General features: G+C 39.0%; 2 protein-coding genes and 1 long non-coding RNA gene across 6 annotated transcripts; 1 reads left to right on the top strand and 2 right to left on the bottom strand.

Moving 5' to 3' along the window:
- Window positions 1-896: 896 nt before the first annotated feature.
- LOC117296789 (kelch domain-containing protein 2-like) lies at window positions 897-11,789 on the bottom strand. Of its 2 annotated transcripts, none has more exons than XM_033779842.1 (13): window positions 11,633-11,789; window positions 10,570-10,740; window positions 10,111-10,253; window positions 9,115-9,317; window positions 8,330-8,522; window positions 7,763-7,882; window positions 6,607-6,797; window positions 5,899-6,037; window positions 4,115-4,172; window positions 3,695-3,786; window positions 3,489-3,543; window positions 2,457-2,554; window positions 897-1,252 (listed from the first exon to the last, which is right to left on the bottom strand). In XM_033779842.1, exons 1-13 carry the CDS (start codon window positions 11,734-11,736, stop codon window positions 1,029-1,031), a joined length of 1,791 nt encoding a protein of 596 aa, XP_033635733.1. In that variant the 5' UTR covers window positions 11,737-11,789; the 3' UTR covers window positions 897-1,028. The 2 variants fall into 2 exon arrangements, with proteins under 2 accessions (XP_033635733.1, XP_033635742.1); XM_033779851.1 differs by lacking the exon at window positions 11,633-11,789 and adding an exon at window positions 11,473-11,523.
- A 3,217-nt stretch (window positions 11,790-15,006) lies between these two features.
- LOC117296964 lies at window positions 15,007-21,942 on the top strand. Its single transcript, XR_004519830.1, has 6 exons — window positions 15,007-15,144; window positions 15,849-15,873; window positions 16,699-16,755; window positions 18,394-18,468; window positions 20,164-20,271; window positions 20,944-21,942. It is a non-coding gene; the product is annotated as an uncharacterized LOC117296964 (long non-coding RNA).
- On the bottom strand, window positions 21,453-25,426 carry LOC117296939 (cell wall protein IFF6-like). 3 transcript variants are annotated; one of them, XM_033780054.1, is made up of 5 exons: window positions 25,277-25,426; window positions 24,097-24,931; window positions 23,506-23,626; window positions 22,860-22,902; window positions 21,453-22,242 (listed from the first exon to the last, which is right to left on the bottom strand). In XM_033780054.1, the coding sequence occupies exons 1-4, from the start codon at window positions 25,331-25,333 to the stop codon at window positions 22,872-22,874; spliced, it is 1,044 nt and encodes a 347-aa protein (XP_033635945.1). In that variant the 5' UTR covers window positions 25,334-25,426; the 3' UTR covers window positions 21,453-22,242; window positions 22,860-22,871. The 3 variants fall into 3 exon arrangements, with proteins under 3 accessions (XP_033635945.1, XP_033635938.1, XP_033635953.1); XM_033780047.1 differs by having other exon boundaries at window positions 21,453-22,902; XM_033780062.1 differs by having other exon boundaries at window positions 21,453-22,902; window positions 24,148-24,931.
- Window positions 25,427-26,220: the final 794 nt, after the last annotated feature.

Here is a 26,220-nt window from a genome sequence, read left to right as displayed (position 1 = left end):
ATTGATTGAATCTTTCAAGACCAATATTACCAAAGAGCTTCCCAATTTGGAACACTAGTATCCTCAATTTCTGGATTGTAACTTACACAAAATTTCCTTAATGGAAGCACCGATACATTTATTACGAGAAGGTCACAATAGGGATAAAAGTTTATAACTCGGTGGGGATACCGATTATAAGACCATTCAGCCCAAATATGGTTGATTAGTGTTTAGGAATTTCTGCCACTTTTCTAACTATAAAAGGAGATTTTTGTTCAAAAACAAGAAATCCACCTCAGACTTAAAGTACATGATTTAACAGCTTAAAGCTGCAGCAGAAATACAGCTGTTATGTTGGGTCACATGTGTGGGTATCTGCTGCATGACCAAAGTATTCACTGCTTCCAGCTCCTAAGCTTGCATACAATTGTGTGTCATTTGAAAAAACACAAATTTCATTGTCAAAACTTTTAGTTCTGAGAAGACCTGTAGTCTTTGAGAAACGATGTCAAAAGTTGCGTTATACAAATTTGCGTGCATAAACCATCAGAGAAAAACTAAGTCAATGCAACTTGTATGGGCTTCTGGAAATCAGTGGAGCCAGTTTGCATGGCGACGGCATGGCTTAATTGGAACTACATCACCTATCTGAACAGGAAGTTTAGGAACAGTACCAATATATGTTTAGCACCACACCATGGAGGTAGAATTCATGGTTCCACCAAGCCCTGTGGAAAGAAAATACAGGATACTCGTAGGCCTGCATGCTTCGTTTTTGAAAGGGCAAAGGCACCAAGGAATTTTCTCCTTGGTAAAGGCACCCTATGAGGAAAATTGTACAATTGTACATTTCTACTGCAGCATTTCAAGGGCACCAAGGCAATGACCAAGGGGCATGGAACCTTATGTTGCCTCCTGGAAGTATCAGGCCTGCTACTCGTGATGAATTTGCAAACATGTAACTTACCGCACGCGGTTAAAAAAATCCTGATCTATCAAGAATACAAAGATATGACATGGACTCTTAACAGGCAACGTAATCATTACTAGGCAAGCTCAAGTTTGAATGTCTTCAGCTTGTTGGAGAAGACTCCCTCGTTGTTCCCGCCGCCGAATATCATCAGTCTTTGTCTCCTGTCATCTTCTATTGTCTCGTTCTCCTTGTCCTTACCGCCATCGTCTCTGAACTTCTGATTGAGAGTGATGAGGGTGTGGCCAGCACATGGTGTCATGGGAAGAGGAATGTAGACCTGTGTCCAGCTACAGGTGGCTGCAACATAAAAATTACAAACACTCTTGATAGTTTGAGCTACCGAAAAGGGTTTATCTCCGCGAAAACCTTTTTTTTTTTCTCTGTAATTTTAAAAGAAAATCTTGCTTTTTGATGAGAAGCCACATCAAAATGGAAAGAGGAATGAAGACCTGTGTCCAGCTACAGGTGGACGGAACATAAAAACTACAAACACTCTTGAAAGTTTGAGAAACCAAAAAGGGTTTATCTCCTCGACAAACTTTTTGTTTAGGTAATTTTAAAAGCAATTCTTGCTTTTTGATGAGAAGCCACAATCAAAATGGTTAGAGAAATTAAGACCTGTTGTGCAGCTACTGGTGGCTGGAACATAAAACTACAAACACTCTTGAAAGTTTGAGCTACCAAGAAGGGTTATTTCCTGGAAAAATAACAACTTTGTTTTCTGTAATTTTAAAAGCAAATCTTGCTTTTTGAAGAGAAGCCACAATCAAACCGAGAAGAGAAATGAAGACCTGTGTCCAACTACAGGTGGCTGAAACATAAAACTACAAACTTTCTCTTGAAAATTGAGCTGTCATGCATTTTGATGAGAAGCCACAATCAAAATGGGAAAAGGAATGAAGATCTGTGTCCAGCTACAGGTGGACTACAAACTCTCTCTTGAATATTTGAGCTGCCAAAAAGTTGATCTCTTGGGAAAAATAACAAGTTTTGTTTTGTGTAATTTTAAAAGAAACATTGCTCTTTGAAAAGCCAAATTAATTGGATCCATCATGGTTAGTGCAGAAACTTCTCCGAAATCACCCTTCCTGCCTTTGACGTACTCAATTACTCCTCCTAACTTTTCACTGTTTACAAGGCACAGCCCAGGTTACCTCCAGGACATAATTCACAAATGCATTCCTTCAAGTATCAAAGTCCCTTCTCAGAAATTCCACCTCTGTGACAGAATCTTTTTGAGCTCACTCATTTCAAGTAGCTGCAGCTAAACTTTGGAATGGCATGGAGGCAGTCAGGGTTGAACAAGTCAAAAATCACCTCAAAAGTTAACTATTCACTGTTTATCAGTAACAACTATTATTAACATGTTGGTATTTATATTTATATATATAACTTAAAGTTTTCTATTCCTAATAGAGCGTAGAATTTTCGCAGTGATATAAGGTTTACAAATATGATTTACTAGTACTATTACGTTCAATGGGAAAACAAAAATGCTTACCTAAACAAAAAATGAAAGAATCAGTCATTGCCATGTCGCCATCAAAACCTCCATGGATGAAAATCCGCTTGCCAGGCATAGCAGCCGAGGCATGCCAACTGTGACCATGGAAACCAAACAAATGTGTATTAATCTTTGTGATAAAATAATATCCTGAAAAAAAGTGTCTGAAACTGTCAGTTGCATTATGTGGCCATGTTATGGATCTGTAATGATATATATTTGGTTTGCGGTAACACCATGTGGTAACACCATATCTACTTGCCATGTAGAGCTTGTTCTTAGCATTTATTCTACTGCAGTAGATAATCGGTTTCGGGAGACTTCTCTGTTCTGAAAAGAACCGTCCTGCTTTTAACTATTACCAGGGCAGATGGTATAGAAAATAGACTTGGACTACTACTTTAGCTTATAGGATCAAAATTAACTGTACTTCCGCGGAGTAATTTCTGAATTGGTCTCAACGTTTTGACTAGCTTGCTCTAGTCATCGTCAGGAGACTGAGAAGTCTCCCGAAACCGATTATCTACTCCGTGGCAGTAGAATAAATGCAAGAGAGTTCTCTAAGAACAAACTCTACCTGGCAAGTAGGTACACACATGGTGTTACCGCAAACCAAATATATATTGATACCTCACCATGCAATGCCTCAAATCCTAGATCTGTAATGAGTTAATCTAAACCTTCTTTTAAAGTGTGAACAGGGTTGAATAGAATGGTTGTGGAAACTTTTCTCTTCTGCTGAAGATTTATTCTCTTTGATCACAAAATCTGTCGGAGAAATAACACAGAAGTGTAAAGACAAGTCTTTCTCCCGACATAACAGAGTAGAATTACCCAATTGGATCAATTTGAAAATCAAGGCGCTTAATCTGGGGTTGAGATGTGTGAATAAATGAATAAATCAAGTCACTGAAGAAACTGAAAAATTATGTGTTTCCTGGCCGTCACAGACAGAAATACAACATGTTTGCACAACGTCTTCCTAAAAACTACACTGGCAGTAAAACTACATGTATTAATTCAACCTACCTACGCGGACAAGGTGGAGATCCAATCACTTGAATATTCTCATAATCAAACAGAGCTGGCAAACAAATGAAAAACAGTTAGAGTTGATTTGAATATTCATGGGAGGTTTGAAAAGTTATAGGGATGATTTGCATATTTAGAGTGAGGTTTGAATATTAACTGTGATACTTGAAAATTCCTGGGGTTGAATTGCATAATATACTCACTGAGGTCGAGGCAGTGTACGTCATTAAAGCATTCTGGGGCGTCCCATCCGCCGAATATAACTAACTGGTCATCGAGGAGTGTGGCTGAATGCCTGCAAGAAAATAATGTGAATTTTTTGGAAGGGTTTGGAAGAATTTAACGATATTGAAGAAAATTTAGAGGAGCTAGTGTCTTCATGGACAAGTATAGTTACTTCTGATATAGCGCGTAAATCCGTCACTCAGTGACGCTCCTTACGCTCCTACGCCTGGTAAGTTACTGGGCCATTTGTTTCATTCGTAAAACCATCTTAGCTCCCTCGGGATCACACCAAGCTATTTCAATCGCAAGAACCATCTCTACCTTCACAGATAACTATTGGTCTTCAAAACATTGAGGAAGATACTTTTAAGACTGTAAAGGTTTGCTATTAAACTTACCCCGATCGAGGTTTGGGTTTCTTTCCGGTAACCAACGGCTCATACCAACTCTCAGAGGCTGATGGAGTAAAACGCAAGAAAAATGAAAATAAAATTAATGAATACAGAATGTTTAATCCCCTTAAAGCCATTGGACCCTTTCGGTTCAGAAAAAAAAATAAAAGTTCACAGATTTACAAATAACTTACAGGGTTAACAGAAGGCAATGGTGAAAGACTTCTCTTGAAGTATTATTCCATGAAATGCTTTACTTTTTGAGAAAACAGCAAAACAATATAAATTCTCGTTAACGAGAATTACGGATTTATTTTAGACACATGTCATGACACGGCGAAACGCACGGAAACAAGGGTGGGTTTTTCCGTTGTTTTCTCCCGACTCCGATGACCGATTGAGCCTAAATTTTCACAGGTTTGTTATTTGATATAGAAGTTGTGGTACACAAAGTTTGGGCCTTGGACAACACTGTTTACCGAAAGGGTCCAATGGCTTTAATGATTAAGAGGGGTGGTGCTAAGGTCAAGCTCAGTTTTGTAATGCACTCATTTTGCAACGGAGCACTTCTAAAAGTGAGACAAATTTTACATATCAATTATAACCTCACGCTAAGATTGCAAAAGCTTTTACACTATGTCAATGGTTAGAGACTAATTCATGGATCGATTTCACAAAGAGTTAGGAAAATTAAGACTAGTCCTAGGAGATATTAAAAACGTAAGGCTAATCCTAACTCGAGATAAGACTAAGCCTTGCTCAAGGCAGTCGCATTACTCGCTCCGAAAAGACGCCACCCGTATACCCTGTGCGTGGTGCGTGCGATCACACCGCATGACCCACCCGTATACACACTGTAACATCGTACGACCACTGTGCACACAAGTCATCCGCACTCGTACCACTAACCGCATGCGGAGACCGTCAGGCCGAAAGCCTTGTCGGGTCTGTAACTTCCGGGTTGAATGTGTTTCATGAAAAAATTTCCACTAGTGGAAAAAAATGGGGGGGGGGGCTCTCGGATATGCTAGTATGCAGTCCATGAATATGTATATCTTTCGTCGGACCTATCAGACAACACAGGATGTGAGGCAAATGAATTATTCATTTTGACGTCCAATCACGCACTTCCCTTATCACGACCTTTGGATCCTATCATGCTCGCTGAGCGTCTGTGGTGGTGGTGTGTGATGTAAACATGTCTTGTCTTTTGCGGGCATTATGGTAATGAGCTGACCGTGGGAACTCTTCGCTTATTATAGTAATGAGGTCAGTGGCTTCAACACAGACCCTACAAGGCTGTCGGCCTGACGGCCGACGCATGCGGATAGTGTACGGGGGCATCGTGTCGTGCGATGTGACGCACAGTGAATACGGGTGAGTTTTTATACAGCGGCGGTCTTTTTTCGGAGTAAATAATTCGACTGCCTTGAGCAAGGCTAGATAAGACTAGTCTTAACACCAGGTTAAATCATCCACCCCATCCCACGCTAAAGATGCAACTCATTTTGTGAGTTTAGGCCTTCCCATCAAGGAAACTCGGCAAACTCCCACAATGGGACATAAAACCAAGCTGGCAACAGCCAATCTCTCTCATACAAACATTGCTTTTACATCTACATTTATGAATTGCACAAATCCATAAATGACAGGGTGTTCAATCCACTGAACCAAACCTAACAAATCGATGGATTATTACCTGGGTTGAAGAAAAGTAGTTGGTCACTACTCAATGAATGACAGCATGTTCGATCCATTGAACCTAACCTAACATACTGATGGATTCTTACCTGGGTTGAATATAAGTAGTTGGTCACTGCAGCCGTCAGGCTCAGGGTCAGGGTTAGGGTACACACCACCAAAGACAAACATCTCGTTGCGGTAGATGGTACTGGTGTGATAAGCCCTTGTGGGTGCTCGTCCCTGGGCCTGCAAAGTGAATGGTGAAGGGAAGCTTACTGAACAACAGCTACTTTTTAGGATATCTTATAGCTTACAGAAATTACTAACAAAAGTATCATTCCTGATGTTTCCACACTGTTTCTAATTTTACTTACTTTGCTGTGATATTTTTTAAGAGAACTTTTCCTGCTATTTATTCTACTGTCGCAGAGTGGATTAGGGAATTTGTAAGACTGCTTAAAGCCCGGTTCATACTTCCTGCGAATGCTTCGAGCGAAGTGAATTTCTGCGTCACAAATGGAAATGGAGTGCGTACCGATTGTTGCGTCACAAAAATTCGCATTCGCTTTCTCAGGAAGTATGAACCGGGCTTATTTCTGAAGAAAAAAAACTTTCCTGCTTAATCTACCTGAAGAGGTTGAAAATAATTAAGGACTACTATCCGATGTGGAATTACACGGAGACCACAGCCTTCTTGCCCTGGGAAACATGCATGAATGTAAATGCATGTTAGAAAAAACTTGACTATGTTTTGCTGAAGTTGACCTATATAATATAATAGGTCACTTAAGATCCCAACAGATGGTAAAACCTACTTCAACATGTGACCATCTCCAAGATTCAATGTCCAAGACGTGGACATCATTAAACCATCTGAGATTCTTGGATCCTCCAAACACATAGACACACTTGACCATTGGGTCGTACACTGCAGTGTGGCCCATTCTATTCTGTGGCTTGTTGGCTTCTATCTTAGTCATGCCGGGAACACACCATGTCTTACTTTCTGATGTAAAAACGAGGAGAGAGAGACAGACTCAGATAGAGAGGAAGAAATTTACCCTAAATGGAGGCATCATTGTTAACTGAAACTAGATGATCGACTTGATTCTTGTTAAAATTCTGACAAATTGAAAGACAGTGGACACTATTGGTAATTGTCAAAAACAAGTCTTCTCACTTGGTGTATCTCAACATATGCATAAAATAACAAACCTGTGAAAATTTGAACTCAATTGGTCGTCGAAGTTGGGAGATAATAATGTAAGAAAAAACACCCTTGTCACATGAAGTTGTGTGCTTTCAAATACTTGATTTTGAAACCTCAAATTCTAAACTTGAGGTCTTGAAATCAAATTCGTGGAGAATTACTTCTTTCTCGAAATCTATGTCACTTCAGAGGGAGCCGTTTCTCACAATGTTTTATACTATCAACCTCTCCCCATTACTCATTACCAACTAAGGCTTAATGCTAACCAATATTTTGAGTAATTACCAATAGTGTCCACTGCCTTTAAAAGAATTTTTTCATATCTTTTTATTGTTGGCAAAAGAAAATAATTTTGTTTTTAACTGCTACTCAGTATTTTTTTCCAAGTTCTGTGAACAAGTCAGTCAGGTGGGATTGGCAACGTACGACCTTTGCATTAATAGAGCAGATCTGTCTCTTAAACCACATTCCTTTGATGGGAATTGATTCTCAAAATGTTTAACACTATCAGCAGCTGCCGTGCTTTTACCAAGTAATTTTTTTATGGTCATTAATTATACCAAAGGTATATACCCTCACTTTAAACACTGTTAATTTGATTGCACAGCTGTCAGCCCTCAGAATGCAAATTGTTTTACAGACACAGGTTATCCAACCTAAGAATCATTAAATTAAAGGGCATCTGGGGACAATGTCATGGCTCTGCTCACCACACAGACTTCTGCAGTAAGCAGAGCCATGAAATCAGACCCTGTTCTTACCGGTGTCCAACAGCCAAATGCTGTCTTTACTCAGCACCTGTTGTTCTCCTTGACCACCTATCACCAAGGCTTGATTGTTGCTGATTGAACACATGGAATGACCCCATCTGGCACTGGGGACTATGTACATGGACAGGCCATCAACATTAAAAGGAGAACGGAAAAATAAGTTTCAAAATCTAAAACAAATTGACCCTATGATTAAATTGAGTTGCCTGACCATTTTGTGGGAGCAAACTGTGTGAGATAAAAAAAAAAAAAAAAAAGCATTAACTTATCAGGAAATGTTCATCTTATTAAAAATACTAGGAAAAATTAATATGATGTAAAATAATCATCAAAAATAAAATGTCTTTATCAAATTGAAGCTCCTCTTTAAGGATATTTTCCATCATTTTTTTAAAGGGTTTTTAGAAGTAAATATTAAAATTATTATACAATCTTTTGTGTCATGTTGTTGCAATCTCACAGATTTAACAATACTGGTATTTATACAAAAGTTGAACTGTGGGAGTAAAAAACACACACTGTGGGGCAGTGGGTTGATTGCTTTGGTTATTCCTTTACCTTGGTCGCAGTTTGCCTTACTGGGTGTCCTACAAGGGGCGGGGCTTTCTTTTTTAGCACTCGCTGGCGTCCTTTTCAGCTGCAATCGTTTAGCCCTACCCCTAGGACTGGGCGTCGACTGGTCCTCATCTGTCTTGCGTTTTTTCCTGCTGGACTTGGATATGACTGGTGCCCGAGAGAGCTGTGGCGTAACCTTTAAAAAAAAAAAAAAATCTCAGATTAACCTCTTGTTTTCTGTATATCATGGAAAAAGACCTGGGCTCAATTCTTATAGACCTGTTTAAGAAAAGTATTACATACAACTTTTTGGTGAGCAAAAATTAACAGGGCACCAGTTACATGTGGTACATGAGCCGCTAGTCATGGGTGTTTGTCAATTCAGATTCTTTCTTATGAATAAGACACAATAGTTCTATTTTATGCCTTTCCAACAAATTGGAGTGGAACAATAAAAAAATGACATTATGAAGATATTGATTTATTTTAAAATGTGAATTAATGGAACATAATCCTCAGGAAAATGCGAATGGTGTGTTGAAAAGCATTAAATGTCCAGCGACACCCACAGCAATTGCTGTGGTGCTCTCTGCTTTTGCTGGGGTTCCCTCATAAAAGTGCCCCTCACCAGAGGAAAATTGATAAATTAATGGTTACCACTCTCAGACAATGATTGCACATACACACACACACCCACACACAGAAGGACAAGACAAATACTTCAACAAATGTTGGCTTCGTCAGCAGGGTATACCAAAGAAAGTCAAAGGTCTTAAACAACACGATACCTCTGGGGTAACTTCTGTCTGCCGCTGTCTGAGTCTACTCTTGGTGTTCGGGGTATCACTTTTCCCTGTATTGACGTTATCTCTTATTCTCAGGGGTTCAACGTCCAAAGTCAAATCCATCACCTGAGATTCTGTCTGAGATGTCTCAAAGTCATCCATCGGGTCGAAGGTCACGTCTGCAGGGGAAGTCTTTGAGGATAGGTCTGTGTTTTTTTTTTTTACAAAACAAATATGAATATTAAATAACAAGGTGCTTTTAATATTTTTCATTAGACACCAATAGCCTAACAGTCTGGGCCCAATTTCACGGCTCTGCTTACCACCAAAAACTGCGCTTATGAACACCATTCTTGATTCTCTGCTTACTTTGCAACGCCGAATTTCTGCGCTAGCTGTGTAAAACTGTGTAAGCGAAGAATGCTTAGTACCACATAGTATCTGCACACAAGCCAAAATTTCCTACAAACTAAAGCGCATAATTCCCTGCTTCCGCAAGCGCCAATTCTTTGCTTATGGTAAGCAAAAATGAAATTGGGCCTGATCTCCAACAAGGCACTGTACAAAATGTGCAACACAACACCACTGTCTGTGGAAGCAGGCCAACAAAGGTGGTCTATGTTTGGCCAAAGTGCTGCGGATGCCAGGAGACACACCTGCGCAGAGAGCATTGGAATGGAATTCACCATAGTAGGAGCCAAGAGGTAGAAGGTCCACATTGTTCTAACCTACTCAGTCTACTTTGGTCTGACCTTTAAGATGCAGGGGACACTGAGATCCGGAAAGAAACTGAAGGAGCTAAGGATGCTCGCTGAGGACAAGAAGTAGTGGATAAAAGTGAAGAAGGACTGAGTGCAACTGTAGGATGTTTCTACTGTTACAGTGGCAGAGACACAGTATACATTTGTTTAAATACTCGTTATTGAAAATGACCAGTAAATTTATTTGCTAATCTAACAAACTTATAAACAAAGAATGTTTTTACACATTTCATCTCACCTTGATAACTGCACCTGACCTGACCACTGTCTTTTTGCTCCAAACTGGGTGTGACCAAAAGAAGGCCAGGTTGTCCCTCGTCTGACATTAGGATGCCTCGTACGTATAGATCATCCCTCCAAACACCTTGCCAACAGAGGGCTCTATTTCAGAAGAAAACTTATCATTATCAGAATAGATAAAGTCTGGTCAAGGACCATTGCTTAGTTAGTGATGGGTTTGTGACATTATTAAGCGAGTGCGCGTCGCTTTCAATTTTATTTTTGCAACATTCTGTATTTCTTAGTACACACCTATATATCTTAAAAACTTGTGGATTTTTAATTGTACACTGCTCTGTGATCTATGTGACATGGAAACTGTTTTTTTTAAATAGATATTTTTATCAATATTATTTTTATATTTTCAACTTTTTAGTTATTTTGTTTCCCTTTTGAGTAGTGGAGGCTAAACAATTACCTGTTTTCTTTTGAAAGTGTGCCGAGGTAGAATGGTTCCAAATCTTTGCCCAGATGGATCTGAGCATTCATCTCTTTGCAGTGAGAGTCTGACGGCCAATCACCCACGGAAAAGATGAGCAGAAATTGAGGAAGTGGAAGAGGTATGCTTCCTTCAAAATCATGCTGCCCACTGTTGAACAAAACAAAAACACTGAATACATGATACAGGCCTGATACTTCACAAAGGCAACAAAGTAGGCGATTGCCTCAATGCCTTCATGTCTTGCCTTGGTGCCCTTTTGAAAAGCTCCAGTAGAAATTTACAATTTCTTCAAAGGGTGCCCTTTACCTACTTCTACATTACAAGTTCTAGAAACTATAAAGTATAAATAAAGGCTTCACCATTTGTCGGAAGCAGGGAAATACCTTAGTAGTTATTGCAAATAGTATCCTGTTATACCCAGTGACTGGGGCGCTAGCTAGATTCCTTTTTTCAAAATGTTGACATTATCGGTCATCTAGCTGACCGATTATGTCAAAATTTCGAAAAAAGATCATCTAGCTGACCGATTATGTCAAAATTTCGAAAAAGGGAAATCTACTATATACTTAATACTAGCGCCCCAGTCACTGCTGGGTCTACTGTGTGTAAAACATTCAATACGCTCATATATTTTTGCCTCTGGAAGCCTGATATAAATAATAATATAGGATAGTATCTAATTCTAATTTACCTCAATGAGATACATGTATGCCTTTTTGTAAAAATGAGTGAAAAGGTGGTGGCGCCATATACGGAAAGTTATCCCCTATAATAATTATAAATATTCTATGGATTCGATTATTTGTTGTAATAAAGTAGTTGGTAGCGAAGCAGTAAGGCAGGTCTTAACATGGAATTCCCTAAACATGTCTACTGTACAGTTACAAGAAGTTAGAGTAGACGCATGTGTCACACAGGCATGTCCTTTCCACTCACTCAGCGTTACCTAAACACAATGTATGGCTGATGAGGATGGACGGTGGACTACCACAACACTTCAACAGTCATCACAAAAAACATCCGACAAAAACAATCTCACCCATCAAATTTTCCAGCATCACTCTCAGCAGTTGCTACGACCTTCTGAATTTCCAGTGGTTTTTCACTTGTAGAAACAAGTGCAAAGAATTTTAAGTTGTTCATCTTTGTAAAAACATAACAACAAACAAACCCAACTAACGAGCCAACGAACTTGAGCCGCGCGCTAAAATGTACCAATTCCACCGCCCCTACTTATCCTAGCACTTGAGGGCGCTAGACAATCATAATGGTCGGGATATCCGATCGGAGAGCTGATAACGGCAAACGGTTAAGTCTTACGCAAGGAGCGGGCAGCAATTTTTATAGGCCTACTGTAATAGAGTTGCCATCCTTAAAAAGTTCTTTTTTTCTTTAAGGATTCTCTTATATGAATCGATGTATGTAGAAAGAAAAAAAATCCCCATTGAAAAGCATTATAATAATACGACAGTGAAAAATGTACGTACAAAATAAAACAATTATTGCGAGCCTCGGGCAGACAACAGAAAAGTTTCCCTATTATTTTTATTTTGTTACGAAAAAGCCCCAGAGAAAAAAAGAAAATACAGAGCATACAACAAAAGGGGAAAAAAGAAAAGAAAATTGAAGTCATGACACGACTTATGACTTGTATCTCAAAACATTATAAAGTACGTTCTTTCCTGAACTGGTCTTACACTACGCACAAGCGGTGAAAGCGCTAAAGATGAACTAGAAAACAAAATAATGGGGATAGCCGATAGGACTTAAAATGGGGATAGGACAAGACTGTGAAACACACTATAACCAGATATTTTCATATAATTTTGTCTGCTCTAAACATTCTGAACAAATTAATTACAAGTGTTTGGAAAGTAAGCCTGACAAGAAAGACACATTCTCAGGTCTGAAAAGTGAGTTTGCAAACATCAAAGAATGCCTCCAGATTCCTCCGTTGTGCTCATAGAGCTATAATATATCCATTTAGCCACTGGACCGCCCAGCCGCCTATCGATATACTGTAGTGGTAGGAGGAAACCTTGCTAGCTTGTGTTTGTGGAAAAAAAGGAACATCAAAAGAATCCTCGATAGTCGTTATTAAGCTAATGAAGCTAATGATGGTGAAATAATTTAGCTCTTTCCCCAACAAGACGCTCATTAGTAAACACAAAGGAAACTGTATTTATTCATCATTCATGATAATATTGTCGGAAACTCACGCCTTCGCATTTAATCAGTATAATCATTGAGTCAGATAAAAGCCTTGAAAAGCTATTGTGTCCGTTTTATCCTTACAAACAAATATTCGCCATAAAAATTACCGTAGCCGTTTAACGAGAGACATGTATTGTTCTCATGCGAACTTGTACTTTTATACAAATATCAAGGTTCAAACTGTGCATAAAAATTAAGCTGTGGCTATCTTTTAAAATTTGAACTACGATTCCAGTAATTAACTGCAAGAATCTTGAAGTATTAGTTTTCAGCAAACTCGGGCGGTGCAGGGACTAGAGGGATATAGGCCTATGAAAAAGTTTTGTCATCTCTCGATAAGGAGCCTCAGCGCCGATTTACTCCATGATTGAAACATGGAGGAATTCAATTTATTCCTCCATGATTGAACTTAGGCTGCGTACCTCGCCATGGGCTGAACAACATCGGTGAATGGGTAAAAACAAAAATAGTATGTCTTTTTTATCCCCGATAACATCTACTATCTTTGCGGTGAGGCCCACCCGCTTCCAAAACATAGATTCGACTCTGGTAAAGACACTGCTCTAGAATTGCAAGGTCGTGGGTTCGAATCAACCCTGAGTAAAATGTCTGTGATATTTTTTTCACAGGACTCGGGAAAGTATACAGTACTAACACATAGTATGGGTAAAAACCAAATTGATATTCTTTCCTCGATGCAAATTTAACATAGGCCTACTGTGGCTGAACAATAATGTTTGGACGCCACATTGGACGCCACTTTAATTCAAGGCTACCTAACTAGCCGGTGTCGCATGCATTTTTCCCTCTATATGCAATACTATACGGAGGACATTATGCATAACAATGTCCTCCGGACTGTTTTGTATATGCAATCGTGTCCGCCCGGACGCTGCTGCATAACGCAATTGTGTCCGCCCGGACACATTTGCATATGCAGTTGTGTCCGCCCCCGTGCAAAACCGTCCTTGCAGAAAACAAAACGCCCTTGGTCGACGGAACACGTTTGTGCATGTTATGAATGACATATGGGAAATGTTCGGCCGTTGGGTATTCGCTGCAATCATAAAATACGTGAATTATTCATGCTGCATGGTTCAGCATAGCCCTGGACACGATTGCATATGCGAACGTGTCCGGAGCGGACAGTATTGCATGGCGGACACAATTGCATCTGACACCGGCCCACGCAACAAACCATAGCAGAACATAATGACCATTGCTGGCGAATTCTATACGTGCGTATTGCACGTTCATACAAAAGAGCTAATGCTGCGGGTGCTGCGTAGCTAGCATGTATTCTAATCTTTTCAAACAATTATTCCTTATCTCTGGGCTGTGCTCTCAGATCTTTGTTCCGCTAGCTGAGGGGGTCCATCATGCATGCCATTCCAATGCAGTCAAGCTGGGTCGATGAACCCCCACCAAACGCCACACCTACCAGCCACACACACCTAAAACTCACATGGCGATACCAAAACAATACAGTTTCCTGCGGTATCGAATACTTGGTCTTTTTCTCAAGAACATGCCCCAGAGTAGTTTTTCGAATGACATTGCAATGTCACAGCTCTCAATATTCTGCAGGCTGCCCTATTCAGACTTTAAGAAGTCGACCCAAGGGTGTTTTTACCAATATTACATGCCCCCCGTCCCCAATAAATTCGGCATCATTTACCGCTGTCTCTGGCCTATCATGGAACAATAAACTAGACTCCATGGTCCCGCTATGATACATGGGGGCCGGGGTCAGCCTCTTACATACACCCCCAATCTATCTCGTCTCATCATTTTAAGCGAAAGAAAATATTCGCCAGAATAAGTTTTTAAAATTTTCTTCCTCATTGATTTGAACACTGGATGGAGGAACCGGAAGAAACCAATGATTTCACAATGATTATAGCATAAATTTTGTCGTCCGGGCCTACTGAATCACAATTTATCGATAATGTGTAATTTATAGAGGGATTGGCAGTTGCCAGCATTGCTTGTTTTGTGGGAGTTTGCCGAGTTCGCTTGATGGCAAGATTATTCAACTCTGCACCCCCTGTAAAACTAGAGCAAACCCACAGAGCAAACCCCCATACCATGCGCGCGCAAAAGATCAGAGAGCTCAAGACGTGACCCCCAAAAGACAAATACTCGATTTTAGACGAATACTCGATATTGATCGATACTCGGGCGGGCAGCGTAATATAACCGGAACATAACGCGATCAATCACAAAACAACAGGCAAAGCAGCAGTAGAGGGAACGCGTTAAATCTCATTTGGAACTCTGAAAATAGTTTACAAACTTCACCAACATGGGGAAAGTCAAGGTGCACGTTCTCTACTGGTGAGTATTGTGAATATAGTGAGCAGTTTGGAGCAAGTGTGCGGTTTAACAAATCCTGGTTCAAGCTAGAATTCTAGGTAGAAATAAAAGAATATCCCTCGAGCCATTCCCACGACTCCGTCCAGTGAGTGAGTGAGGCAGGAACTTGCAAACAAAGTGAGGTTGCCTGTCTGAACGTTGGATACCTGGATACTTCCTTATTTTCCTGTCCGTCTTGCATGTCAATTTGTCTTTACTTTATACTAATTCACTCATCTTTGGTCTTTGAAACCACCAAGCCAAGGATTTTCCTTAATTTCATCATGGGGCTATAGCACTATCAGCGCCTTTACAATTACAAATTGTGTTGCTCAATTGAGCATAATCCGCTATTGATATAGCCGGGTAAAGGCTCAATTCTTAAGAATGTGCGCTCAATCTTAAAACTGCACTTTGATAATAATTTGTCAACCATGGGATTGAGCTATACACAGTCTTGATTGAATGATGTCTCGATATTTAGCAAACATATTCTGAGACCCATACAGTTATGTCAGCCCTGTAATTTTTATTTGAAAATTTGTAAAATTTAGTTTTAGGTTTACAGAAATATCTATAATCCATCGTCGCCCACTGTATTTTGCATTCATTCATGATAATCATAGATAGTGATACTGTGCAATATCAATAATAACATTTGTTTTGGTTTCTTTTCTTTTTTTCAGCGGTGGATGAGGGTACGGTTCCAGGGTAATTACTTTCACTCCAGTATCTGTTTTTATTAGTTTAAAGATATTTAACTTTGAACATGCATGTAACTTCCTCTTTGAGAGGACAAGGCAATAGGAAACTTTTGAAGTGGCTCCCAGGCCAAAACCCGGGGCAACTTTAATAGGCCATGACCTCGCCATGTCATCACAGGCCTGTCTGAAACTACAATGTACTTTACGAACATACCTTTTTTTAAACAGCTCATTATAACTGTGAAGGACCCCTGTAAAAAATAATTAAGTTACATGCACTGCATGCAGCCCTCTTATTATAAAAGAAACAGATCTATGAATTGGGTTTTGTGGTAGTTTTGTTTTTTTGATGATACTCTCTTTTGTAGAACAATTACTGAATGTTGTAAGAAGTAAAAATTGATTTATATAAATTAAATTTGAGTTTAACATAATCTTTTCCATAGAACAGTTTTTCTGTTATTCTGTTTTATTATTGGTAGGCCTATGTTTTTTGTAAATTATTTCTCAAAAAAACATGTTTTATGGTACTAAAACGGGAAATAAATTAACGCTAACAGTATACTTGCAGATGTTCCGCCCCAAAGTGCACCCCAATATAGACAATCCCTTAAATATAGTTGGGACCAGTCCCAACCTGAGTGTTAGTTGGGTTGACCCTTTGGTCAATCACTCCTATAACTATAGTTGGATAATTTAAATAGTTGGGACGGAACATAGACAATGTGATAAACTTAAGTTGGATCTACAGTAACTATCCCTTTTTTCCAGTTCCTTATTTTCTGTTCAGTTGATTTAACTCTGACTTGGATGATTTTGTTTCCCCATACAGTACCGCCGCCTAAAGTCTGAGATCATTGACGAGCTTGGTGAGGATGACTTGGACTTTGTAAGTACACAATACAATGCATCAAAATAAAATGTTCTCAATGATTTTATGTATCAGTTTGCACTAAACAAAGAACTCTTTAAAAGCTAGCCTTGGCTGCTTGTTTGTCTTTTATTTGTCTACACACTGAGTCCGTCCACGCATGGACTCCATCAGGACTCTATGAGTAGACTGGGTACGTTTCGGTGCACAATGTCTGGCATGATATTCTTCATACTTGAGTCTGATTTCCAATTTGTTTGCCCTTGAAAAAAATCAGATATACAGAATTGTGAATAAAAGGATTTGGGTACTTTTTGTAAAACGAAACACAATGTCCACAGATAAACATTAAAATTACACTGTTTGAAGATTAGTAGAAAGCTGACCTTAAAATATTACTTGCTGAGGTGTTGTAGTTTTTGAGAAATGAGTAAAACAATGTCATGAAAAATACGTTTTACATGCTTAAAGGCAGTGGACACTATTGGTAATTACTCAAAATAATTATTAGCATAAAACCTTTCTTGGTAACGAGAAATGGGGAGAGGTTGATAGTATGAAACATTTTGAGAAACAGCTCCCTCTGAAGTAATGTTGTTTTCGAGAAAGAAGTAATTTTCCACGAATTTGATTTCGAGACCTCAGATTTAGAATTTGAGGTCTCAAAATCAAGCATCTGAAAGCACACAACTTCAAGTGACAAGGGTGTTTTTTCCTTAATTATTATCTCACAACTTCGACGACCGATTGAGCTCAAATTTTCACAGGTTTGTTATTTTATGCATTGTTGAGATACACCAACTGTGAAGACCAGTCTTTGACAATTACCAATAGTGTCTAGTGTCGTTAAGTAATTTTCGTCCCCTGAGACGCAATTATTTTCGTGACAGGTTTTACTCATTTCTCAAAAGCTACAGCACCTCAGCAAGTAGTGTTTTCAGGGAAGCTTTCTACCATCATTATCTTCAAACTGTGTGAGTTTATTGTGAATCGTTGGACATTGTGTTTTGTGTCCTTCAAAAAGAACCCAGTACCCATAGCCTGAATTGCTATTAAAGCCTACACCATGTGTACATGTTAGCCCGATGCTAAAATCACTGGCCCTGGGTGTGAGGTTAATGGGTTAATGGGCAAATGGGCTCTTGCCTATTTGCAAATCATGCCCAAATTTGTGCAATCGTTACATTTTATGATAAAATGAAACTCAGGTGGGCAAAATTTTTAAATGGTTGTAAGCAATCCAGAGGTCAAGTTTTATTTTCATGTTTTTTTTATTTGTTGAATTTATCTTGCATTGTTCATTTTGTCTTAGACTTGCACAATATACTGTTGATAGCAGTCAATGAGTAGACTTGCACAGTCTTCTGTTTGTACTATGTAGCATTCACTGAGTAGACTGCACAGTCTACTGTTTGAAGCATTCACTGAGGTATACTTACACAGTCTACTGTTGATAGCAGTCAATGAGGTACATAGACTTGCACAGTCTACTGTTTGTAGCATTCACTGAGGTAGACTTGCACAGTCTACTGTTTGTAGCCTTCACTGAGTAGACTTGCACAGTCTACTGTTTGTAGCATTCACTGAGGTAGACTTGCACAGTCTACTGTTTGTAGCATTCACCGTGTATTTTCTTCTTTTCTTGGCTGATACTAGGCAGGGGAGTCAACGCCTGGTGTCTCCGGTTACTTTGAGGTCTCCGTCAACGGCAAGGTGTTCCATTCCAAGAAGGTGAGTTATTCCATCTTAGAGGCAAATCCCGATGTAAAGCCCGGTTCAATACTTCCTGTGAATGCCTCCTGCGAAGCAAATTTCCTTGCGTCACAATTGGAAAGGTGGCGTGTACGGATTATCGCGTCAGCAAAATTCAATTCGTATGAACCGAGCTTTAGTGTTTGCGGTAACACCATGTTCATATGTTGGCGCTTTTGAACAGGTTTATGATTTTAAGCAAGCACTAAGAGCCCTTCAAAGCATTTTTCAGCTCTCTATTGGCTTTTTTACACAGCAGAAAGTCTTTGTCGGGTAAGTCTGATCCATGTAATCTCGACCTTTTGATGCTACAGCGTTTTTACATGGTGTTGATATATATGTTTAAAGGGCTCTATCCGTGCCAAATCTAACCTTGCTGTAAAGGTTGATTGAGAGTTTTCAATCCATGTAAAAAATTCCAACATGCGTCTGAAGCTGTGAACACTCCTGGTTTCATTTTATTATCAATGCTGAGTGTGCGTTGCCCCAGCTGCAGACTTTAGTATTGGAGTTTAACACTTAGATCGATGTAGGATTCTGGCAGGGGAGTGAAATTATCACACAGCGCACGGATTCAAAACTTCATTTATTTTGCACAGAGCTTGTGAATAAAGAGTGGATTTGAACCATGTTGCAATTTAGCTGAAACAACATGGAGTTGACCTGTGTTGATTTCAAAACTGATTTGACGGTGATAGTTTGAAAAGGCCTCATCATTACTTTTGATTATCTGGTTGGCTAACAATTAAATTAATCATGTATTGTTAATTATGCAAACAATAGATAGTAACCAGTCTTTTTGGGGATTAAAAACCTTTTCCTGATTATTTACTGGTACCTGCTCTGTCAAGACATAGCAGGCTTTGTGGCAATGTAGCAGAAATCCATCTTTGCAAAAAATCTTGGCTTGTGTGAAAGAAACAGCTCTCTGTTTAAAGTCAAGGCATGTACATGCAATCCGCTGTTGTGTCTTGCCAAACACACAGAAACTAGGCAGTCTGTATGCTGATATGTGGTTTGCATAAATAGTTTTCTTCTCTTTTTAATGACATTTTGTGATATCTGTCTGGGTTGTTTAATGGTTTAATGCATTGCCATTGAAAATTGTACCAGTACATATCTCAAGTTTCACAAAATAGCCTTTGAGAACGTGGCACCATCTGTCCTTGCAAAATATTTATGATAATGTGCAAGACAACAGTTGATTTGTTAGTTCCCATCACAACAAGCACAGTGCATACAAAACTTTAACACAATGCTTGTTTAGGGGCCATGTTTTCGCTAGTTCATAGAGCATGTCTTAATATCACATGTTAAAACACCCTCACGTCTTTGACCAATCATAGTGCATAAACTCTCTGACGTATTACTAAATTTTAATAAGCTACATCAATATTATGTGTTTCTTGATTTTCCGAGCAAGTGTTGGTGCTTGTATTCATTTGTTCAAACACGCTTGTAGTATGTCTAGTTGGCGTTACACTGCTCAAGAATTTCAAAGGTCTAATAATATGCCTGTGATATTTTTTCACAGAACTCGGGAAAATACCGAGTATACAGTGCTTAAAAACGTCCATGTATGTGGGTAAAATCAAAATGAATACATATTTGTAGTAATTACACACGTGTTGCATTCTTGACATTTTTGTTCTTTCCTGCTCTCTGTGTTTGTAGAATGGTGATGGCTACGTTGACTCTAACCAAAAAACGAAGAAGATTATGGATGGAATCCGGGAAGCCCTCAAGGCTTAAGTGAGGATTTGAAAAACAAGTTAAGCAAAGGTGAGGACTAGACTTCCATTTTATCTGGGACCATGTTTATGAGTTCTGCTAACCACAGAATTATGTACTTCCAGCACAACATAAAGCGTACAATTTTCTTGTGTCATAAGTGCAAAATTATGGTGAGCAGTGCCATGAAATTGGCGCCTTTTTTTAACAGAATTAAATGTTCCCATGTGTCAGTCAGATTTACTGACCTAAGGCCGTAGTTATGAATGATGCAATGATGGGCAGGGAAAACTAAAAAGAATATGACAGGCTTTCCAAAGACATGGAGAATCATGGAATTTCAAGCCATCTGTGAAAGTCATGAAAAAGGCGCAAATTGTTTTGTTATCCAAGGTTCAAATGTGACCAGGGTATGAAGTAAATGACTTTCAACATAACGGTCCTTTCTAGGTGATCAGTGGTCATGCGTCAGACTGGAAGTGTGTACAGAACTAAACTGCCATTTTCAGTGTGACAAACAGTTGGTGAATTGTAATAAGACTCCTAAGGTTACAAAAACAGCATAGCAGTTGGTCCTGGAATACCCCTATTTTGCCCTTGAAAGTCTTGAAAAGTCACAGAATTTCTTCTGAAGCTTTCTATCATGAAGTTCCTTCAAATGTATCTTTTTACGGTCCTTTTTGAAATTGCTTTACTTCATTTCTCTTTTTTATTTGTGTGTAGCCAAACGGACTTGACACAAGCGCGAGCTAACAAACCTTAATATGACAGAGCAAGCTGAAAAGTGGCACAAACCACAAGGTTTTCTCTCGATGCTTTACAAGGAACAGTCAGCTGCGATGTGTCGACTGGAGTTTGGCTTTGCCTCAAAGGTAGTCTCTTAGATGTTTTGTTTGTACTTGCGGGTAGTAAACACTTCCTGTGTGTGAGTAGATGTTTTTAAAAATTTCATTATCTAGCCTCATTTTCAAGGGGCCACCCGGAACCATAGCCGTAATTGGTGCAACTGTTTTACTAGTACTCCTCGGCCAGTAAATTTGTTGAGCAACTACGTATACTTTCCAGCAACAGACATTTATATATTTGCCCTGCACACACTTTGTCCTTGCAGAATGAGAGCACCAACCCCCAAAATCATGATAGATTTTGGATTGTTCATCCCAGCAAATTACTATTTTCTACCATACGGGTTCTTGATAGTTGATGACGGAGTAAAAAGCTACGATAAAACGTCATGTCTATAATACTTTTTATTTCTAACATAGAATCAGTTATTTCAGCATTATTTTTCATTCTAATTTATTTTACAAATTTCTTCCCATTAAAATTCACACTCGCCTTCTGTTTTTAAAATTTAAATATGCACAGCCTGTGTACTACGCAGTTGGTTATTTTTCGAAGGTTGGTGGCATTCAGTAAAACACAAAAAGTGAAATTGAGATGTAGTATATAATTTTGTCTTTGGTTATAACACTGTCTGACATTCTATTATTTACTATAATAACTTATTTTGCTCACATGAACACGGATTGTGCTTGGAATATTTGCATATCGTTGTACAGCAAAACTTACGTAATATTATGTAGTCAATCATGTCTATTTCGATTTCACAAAAGGGTGTTGGACTTTCCACATGTAGATTGTAAACTAACTTTTTTCACAAAGTCATCTGAAGAATATGAAACTTGCAATAAAAGTGTACTTATACGTTTGTGAAAACTATAATTTGCATTTTTTTTTATTCTGTTGTCCGCTATAGTTTGCCTGTACTGTATTGTATTTGTCTTTTTCACTCAATTATTTTCTTAAAATATTTGTTCACAATTGATGTTTAACACTGAATAGTTTAGCAGCATGTGTCAATAACAACCTTGATATAAAATTTGCAACCATTTTAACGAGAAAATTTGAACTAAGTCTTTGTGTTCACTTCATATAGCCTGGTTCTTGTTGCAAACTATCTTCTTATTGTCCATGTACTCTTCGGGGACCCAGATGATGCCGCCATCTTGGTTACGTTCCCTGCACACAAAAAAACAACATAACAAGTGTAAGCTTCTGTAGATTGTTCTAGAATTGCAAATGTCAGAGGTTCTAATCCCACCCAAATAATGTGCCTGTGATATATTTTTCACAGGACTCGGGGAGATACTGAGTATACAGTGCTAACACATGTGTATGGGTAAAAAAACAAAATTAATAGATTGTTCTTGTTGCAATTTGGCTTGCCACTATTCCACAACCATGGAGTAGATATTCGGAATATGAGTTGGATGGAGGATTTCCAAATTTTACTGTGCAGTAGTAGACATAATAGCAAGACAAATCTACACAGAAAAGTGGATACACTGACATGAAGTTACAGCAAACCATGTACATGTACATGTACCTATATTGATGCCTCAGCTTGAATGCCAAGACAAATATTGGGGCCATCCCTTACATTGATGGGGATGGAAGCGCATAGAGATGTTAATTCATATTATGCGCTATATAAATGTAATTTATTATTATTCTGTCTTGTGGTGATCTGTTGCGTGGGTTACCATTGTGTAGTATTATGGACACAGATAGTCGTTACATTGATGGGGATGTAAATGTATTTTACAATTGTTACCGATTGGATTATTGGAACTTACATTGTCTTCGGGTTAAGGACTTGAAAGGTATTGTCCAAGACGCCTGTTGAAGAAAACAAAAAATATGTCAATATTTTCTTCTTTTGGAGACTTAACTTTTTAACCCGTTGACGGTGTAAAAATGAAAAGAAACTGTCTTAAAATTTTATGTATGTTCAAGCGCAATGAGGACTAGGCTGATTAGTTTTTTTCTTCAAAAATTCCTTCATGAGTGAAAAAAGCTATCGTGTGCAATGAAAGTTGGGAAACGGGTGCTTCGAAAAGTTATTTGGACATTAAATGCCATCTTCAAATTTGACTCAGCAAGATGTTTTGTGTTTAGCAAATTTGTAGATCTTCTCGGCCTGTCACTGTCAGGCCCTAGAGACAATTAGGCCTAGAACCATTAGTCTTTTTGAGGTACGGTTGAAACTATTTGGATGGCCTGCAAACAGACAAATTTACCCAAACCAACTAGTCCAGTAGTGATGTGTCCACCATACCTCAAAATTACCTATTATTTTGCCACCATCCCCGAGATAAAACAATGGAAACGTGCCCGTGGGCACAACTCCTATAAAGCCATTGACATGTCTTCATTGACCTCGATGAGTTCGCTGTTTGGGCCTGTGATGTCATTGTGCAATTAGTAATTGACACTACACACCTTCGGCAACTTTCACGGAACCGCACAACTAAAACAACGACGATGATGACTGCAATGCCAGCAATCGAACCAACCACGGCCGGTATGGCCTTCATGTTGACTCTGTCATCGGCCTTGAGTTCTGTTGATAAGGAAAATGGTAGAGAAAAAAATAAAGCACAATTAACGCCCGCTTATTTCAAAGAGCACACATGTAGGGCCTATACCATCCACTGCGAAAAGCTGTCTACAACCTAAGTAATTCTTGCGTGCGGAATTAATCTGTTTTACACGGTAATAAAGCCCACATTCTAAATACAGTTCCATAAGGTACCGGTTCTTAAACGAAATTAAAGTTGGCTTTCACGTGTAGTTGAATAAAGACAAACACATCTTTAAAAAGAATGTTTCTGTTTGACCGCTTTACGGTCTTAGACAAGTATTTTTGAGTATTCATAATCGTAAAAATAATATATGTGATTTTGTTTATATATAGTAATAATGAGGCTGTATGATTTTGTTGCATAGGCCTATTATGTGGAATAATGAATCCTAAAAACAACCGTTCGATTTACTAATCAAATTAACATTTGGTTTTAAACGTTACATAACCTGGTACGATTTCCAACGAAATAGTTGGCAGCATTTTTGTGATGGGTTCACCAGTTGGCATCATCGTTGACTTTGTAGTCGTTGATGTTTCCGTAGATGTTGTTTTACCGGCGGTGGTTCGCTCTTCCTTGGCTGGAGTTCCTTGTGTGGTAGGCTCTTGTGTGTTAAATTGTCCCCAAGAAATGGTTGAAGTTTCATCCGAAGATGTAGGGCTATCGGTATGTTTTTCCAGCGTAGTAAACTTTTCCGTGGTTCCAGGTGTTTCCATGGTTGTATTTTCATCCATTGACTGTGTTACCAGTGCAATAGTTTCTTCTGCATTAGTCGTTATATCCAGTATTTGTTCCTCCAAGGCAATCTTGAAATCTTCTACCGTGGAAGAATCTTCTGTGCTTTCAGATATTTCAGACGACTTATCCGTCGCTGCAATTTCATCTGAGGTTATTTCCGCATCTTCCGACTCTTCCCACTCTTCCGACGACTCCGTTTTTGGTGGAGTATTTTCTGCGATAGTGGACGTGTCTGTTGTTGTAATCATTTGTGTAGTTGTTTGCATTTCTGTGGTCACGGTAGACTCCTCTGTTGTTGTTAACTGTTCACTCTGTGTAGGTTTTTCTGTTGTGCATCCCTCTGAGGTCGCTGGTTCCCCCGTAGTTTGACCGCCGTGAAACATTGACCGTAAAAACGTTGGCAATAGAGCTTTAAATAAAGGAGGCCTGGTGCAATTGAAATCAAAACGAGTTCGATCACCGTACAATTCTGTGTAGTCGTCACTCTCTAATGAATCAACACAAGCATTGATGACGAGTTTACCATCCGTTAGACTGTGTAGGATCTGAAACAAAAAAGTCAAAATTATAAAGTAGGCCTATATATGGCTATAGACTTGATGTAATAACTCAAAATAATTGTTGCCATACAAATTTACGGAGTGATGGAGAGCAGTTTAAAACATTGTGACAAACGTTTTAAGGTTTTCAGCCAAAGTAACATGTAACATTGACCGATACTCTGCACATTTTTTGCAAAGCAGAAAGTTGAAGCAATATTGTCTGCTGTATGGGATTGTGCCGTGTTTGCGGGTGATCCGTTGCCGCTGAAGAACTCGGGAGAATAAATAAACTTTTCCAAACAACGTTTCGTGTGAGTGGATAAAGTGCACTTATGGGTTACAACTTACATGAAAAATGGCGCTAATAAGTAGGACGATGGTCGATGGCCTCGGTAACAACACCATTACTATAGCAGTAGTCCAACACCACGGAGAAACAAGAAGAATTCTTCGGATTTATGTGGTTTTCCTAACATGTTTTAAGACACCCAATCAGCCCATCAGGTAAAGCATAGAGAAATCCGTGGTCATTTCTTAATGTGATGACAAGTAGTACCTTGGGCAGACGTGAGTCATCCTAAGGATTTCCTGTTGCTGTCTTACAAGGATTAGGAAACTATGCCTACACACTTTTTTTCGTTTGGCTTCAGAGCTTCGTAAACCAGTGATAGAATGTCAAGAGATGACACACCAGAGATGACTTGATAAAGGGAACGTAGCCCAACCTTTGCATTGGAATAAGGTGCTATTGCAAGAGAGCATCAAACTAGAGTGGATTGGTGGTGGGACAGAGTTATATAAAAAGAACGTAGCCCAACCTTTGCATTAGAATAAGGTGCTATTGCAAGAGAGCATCAAACTAGAGTGGATTGGTAGTGGGACAGAGTTATATAAAAAGAACGTAGCCCAACCTTTGCATTGGAATAAGGTCCTATTGCAAGAGGGCATCAAACTAAAGTGGATTGGCGGTGGGACAGAGTTATTATAAAAAGAACGTAGCCCAACCTTTGCATTGGAATAAGGTCCTATTGCAAGAGGGCATCAAACTAAAGTGGATTGGCGGTGGGACAGAGTTATTATAAAAAGAACGTAGCCCAACCTTTGCATTAGAATAAGGTGCTATTGCAAGAGGGCATCAAACTAAAGTGGATTGGTAGTGGGACAGAGTTATTATAAAAAGAACGTAGCCCAACCTTTGCATTGGAATAAGGTGCTATTGTAAGAGAGCATCAAACTAAAGTGGATTGGTAGTGGGACAGAGTTATATAAAAAGAACATAGCCCAACCTTTGC

This window comes from Asterias rubens, chromosome 1 (genome assembly GCF_902459465.1).
Source record: "Asterias rubens chromosome 1, eAstRub1.3, whole genome shotgun sequence".
NCBI lineage: Eukaryota > Metazoa > Echinodermata > Asteroidea > Forcipulatida > Asteriidae > Asterias > Asterias rubens.
Note: the sequence above shows the minus strand (reverse complement) of the source record. Positions and strands in the feature narration are given on the sequence as shown.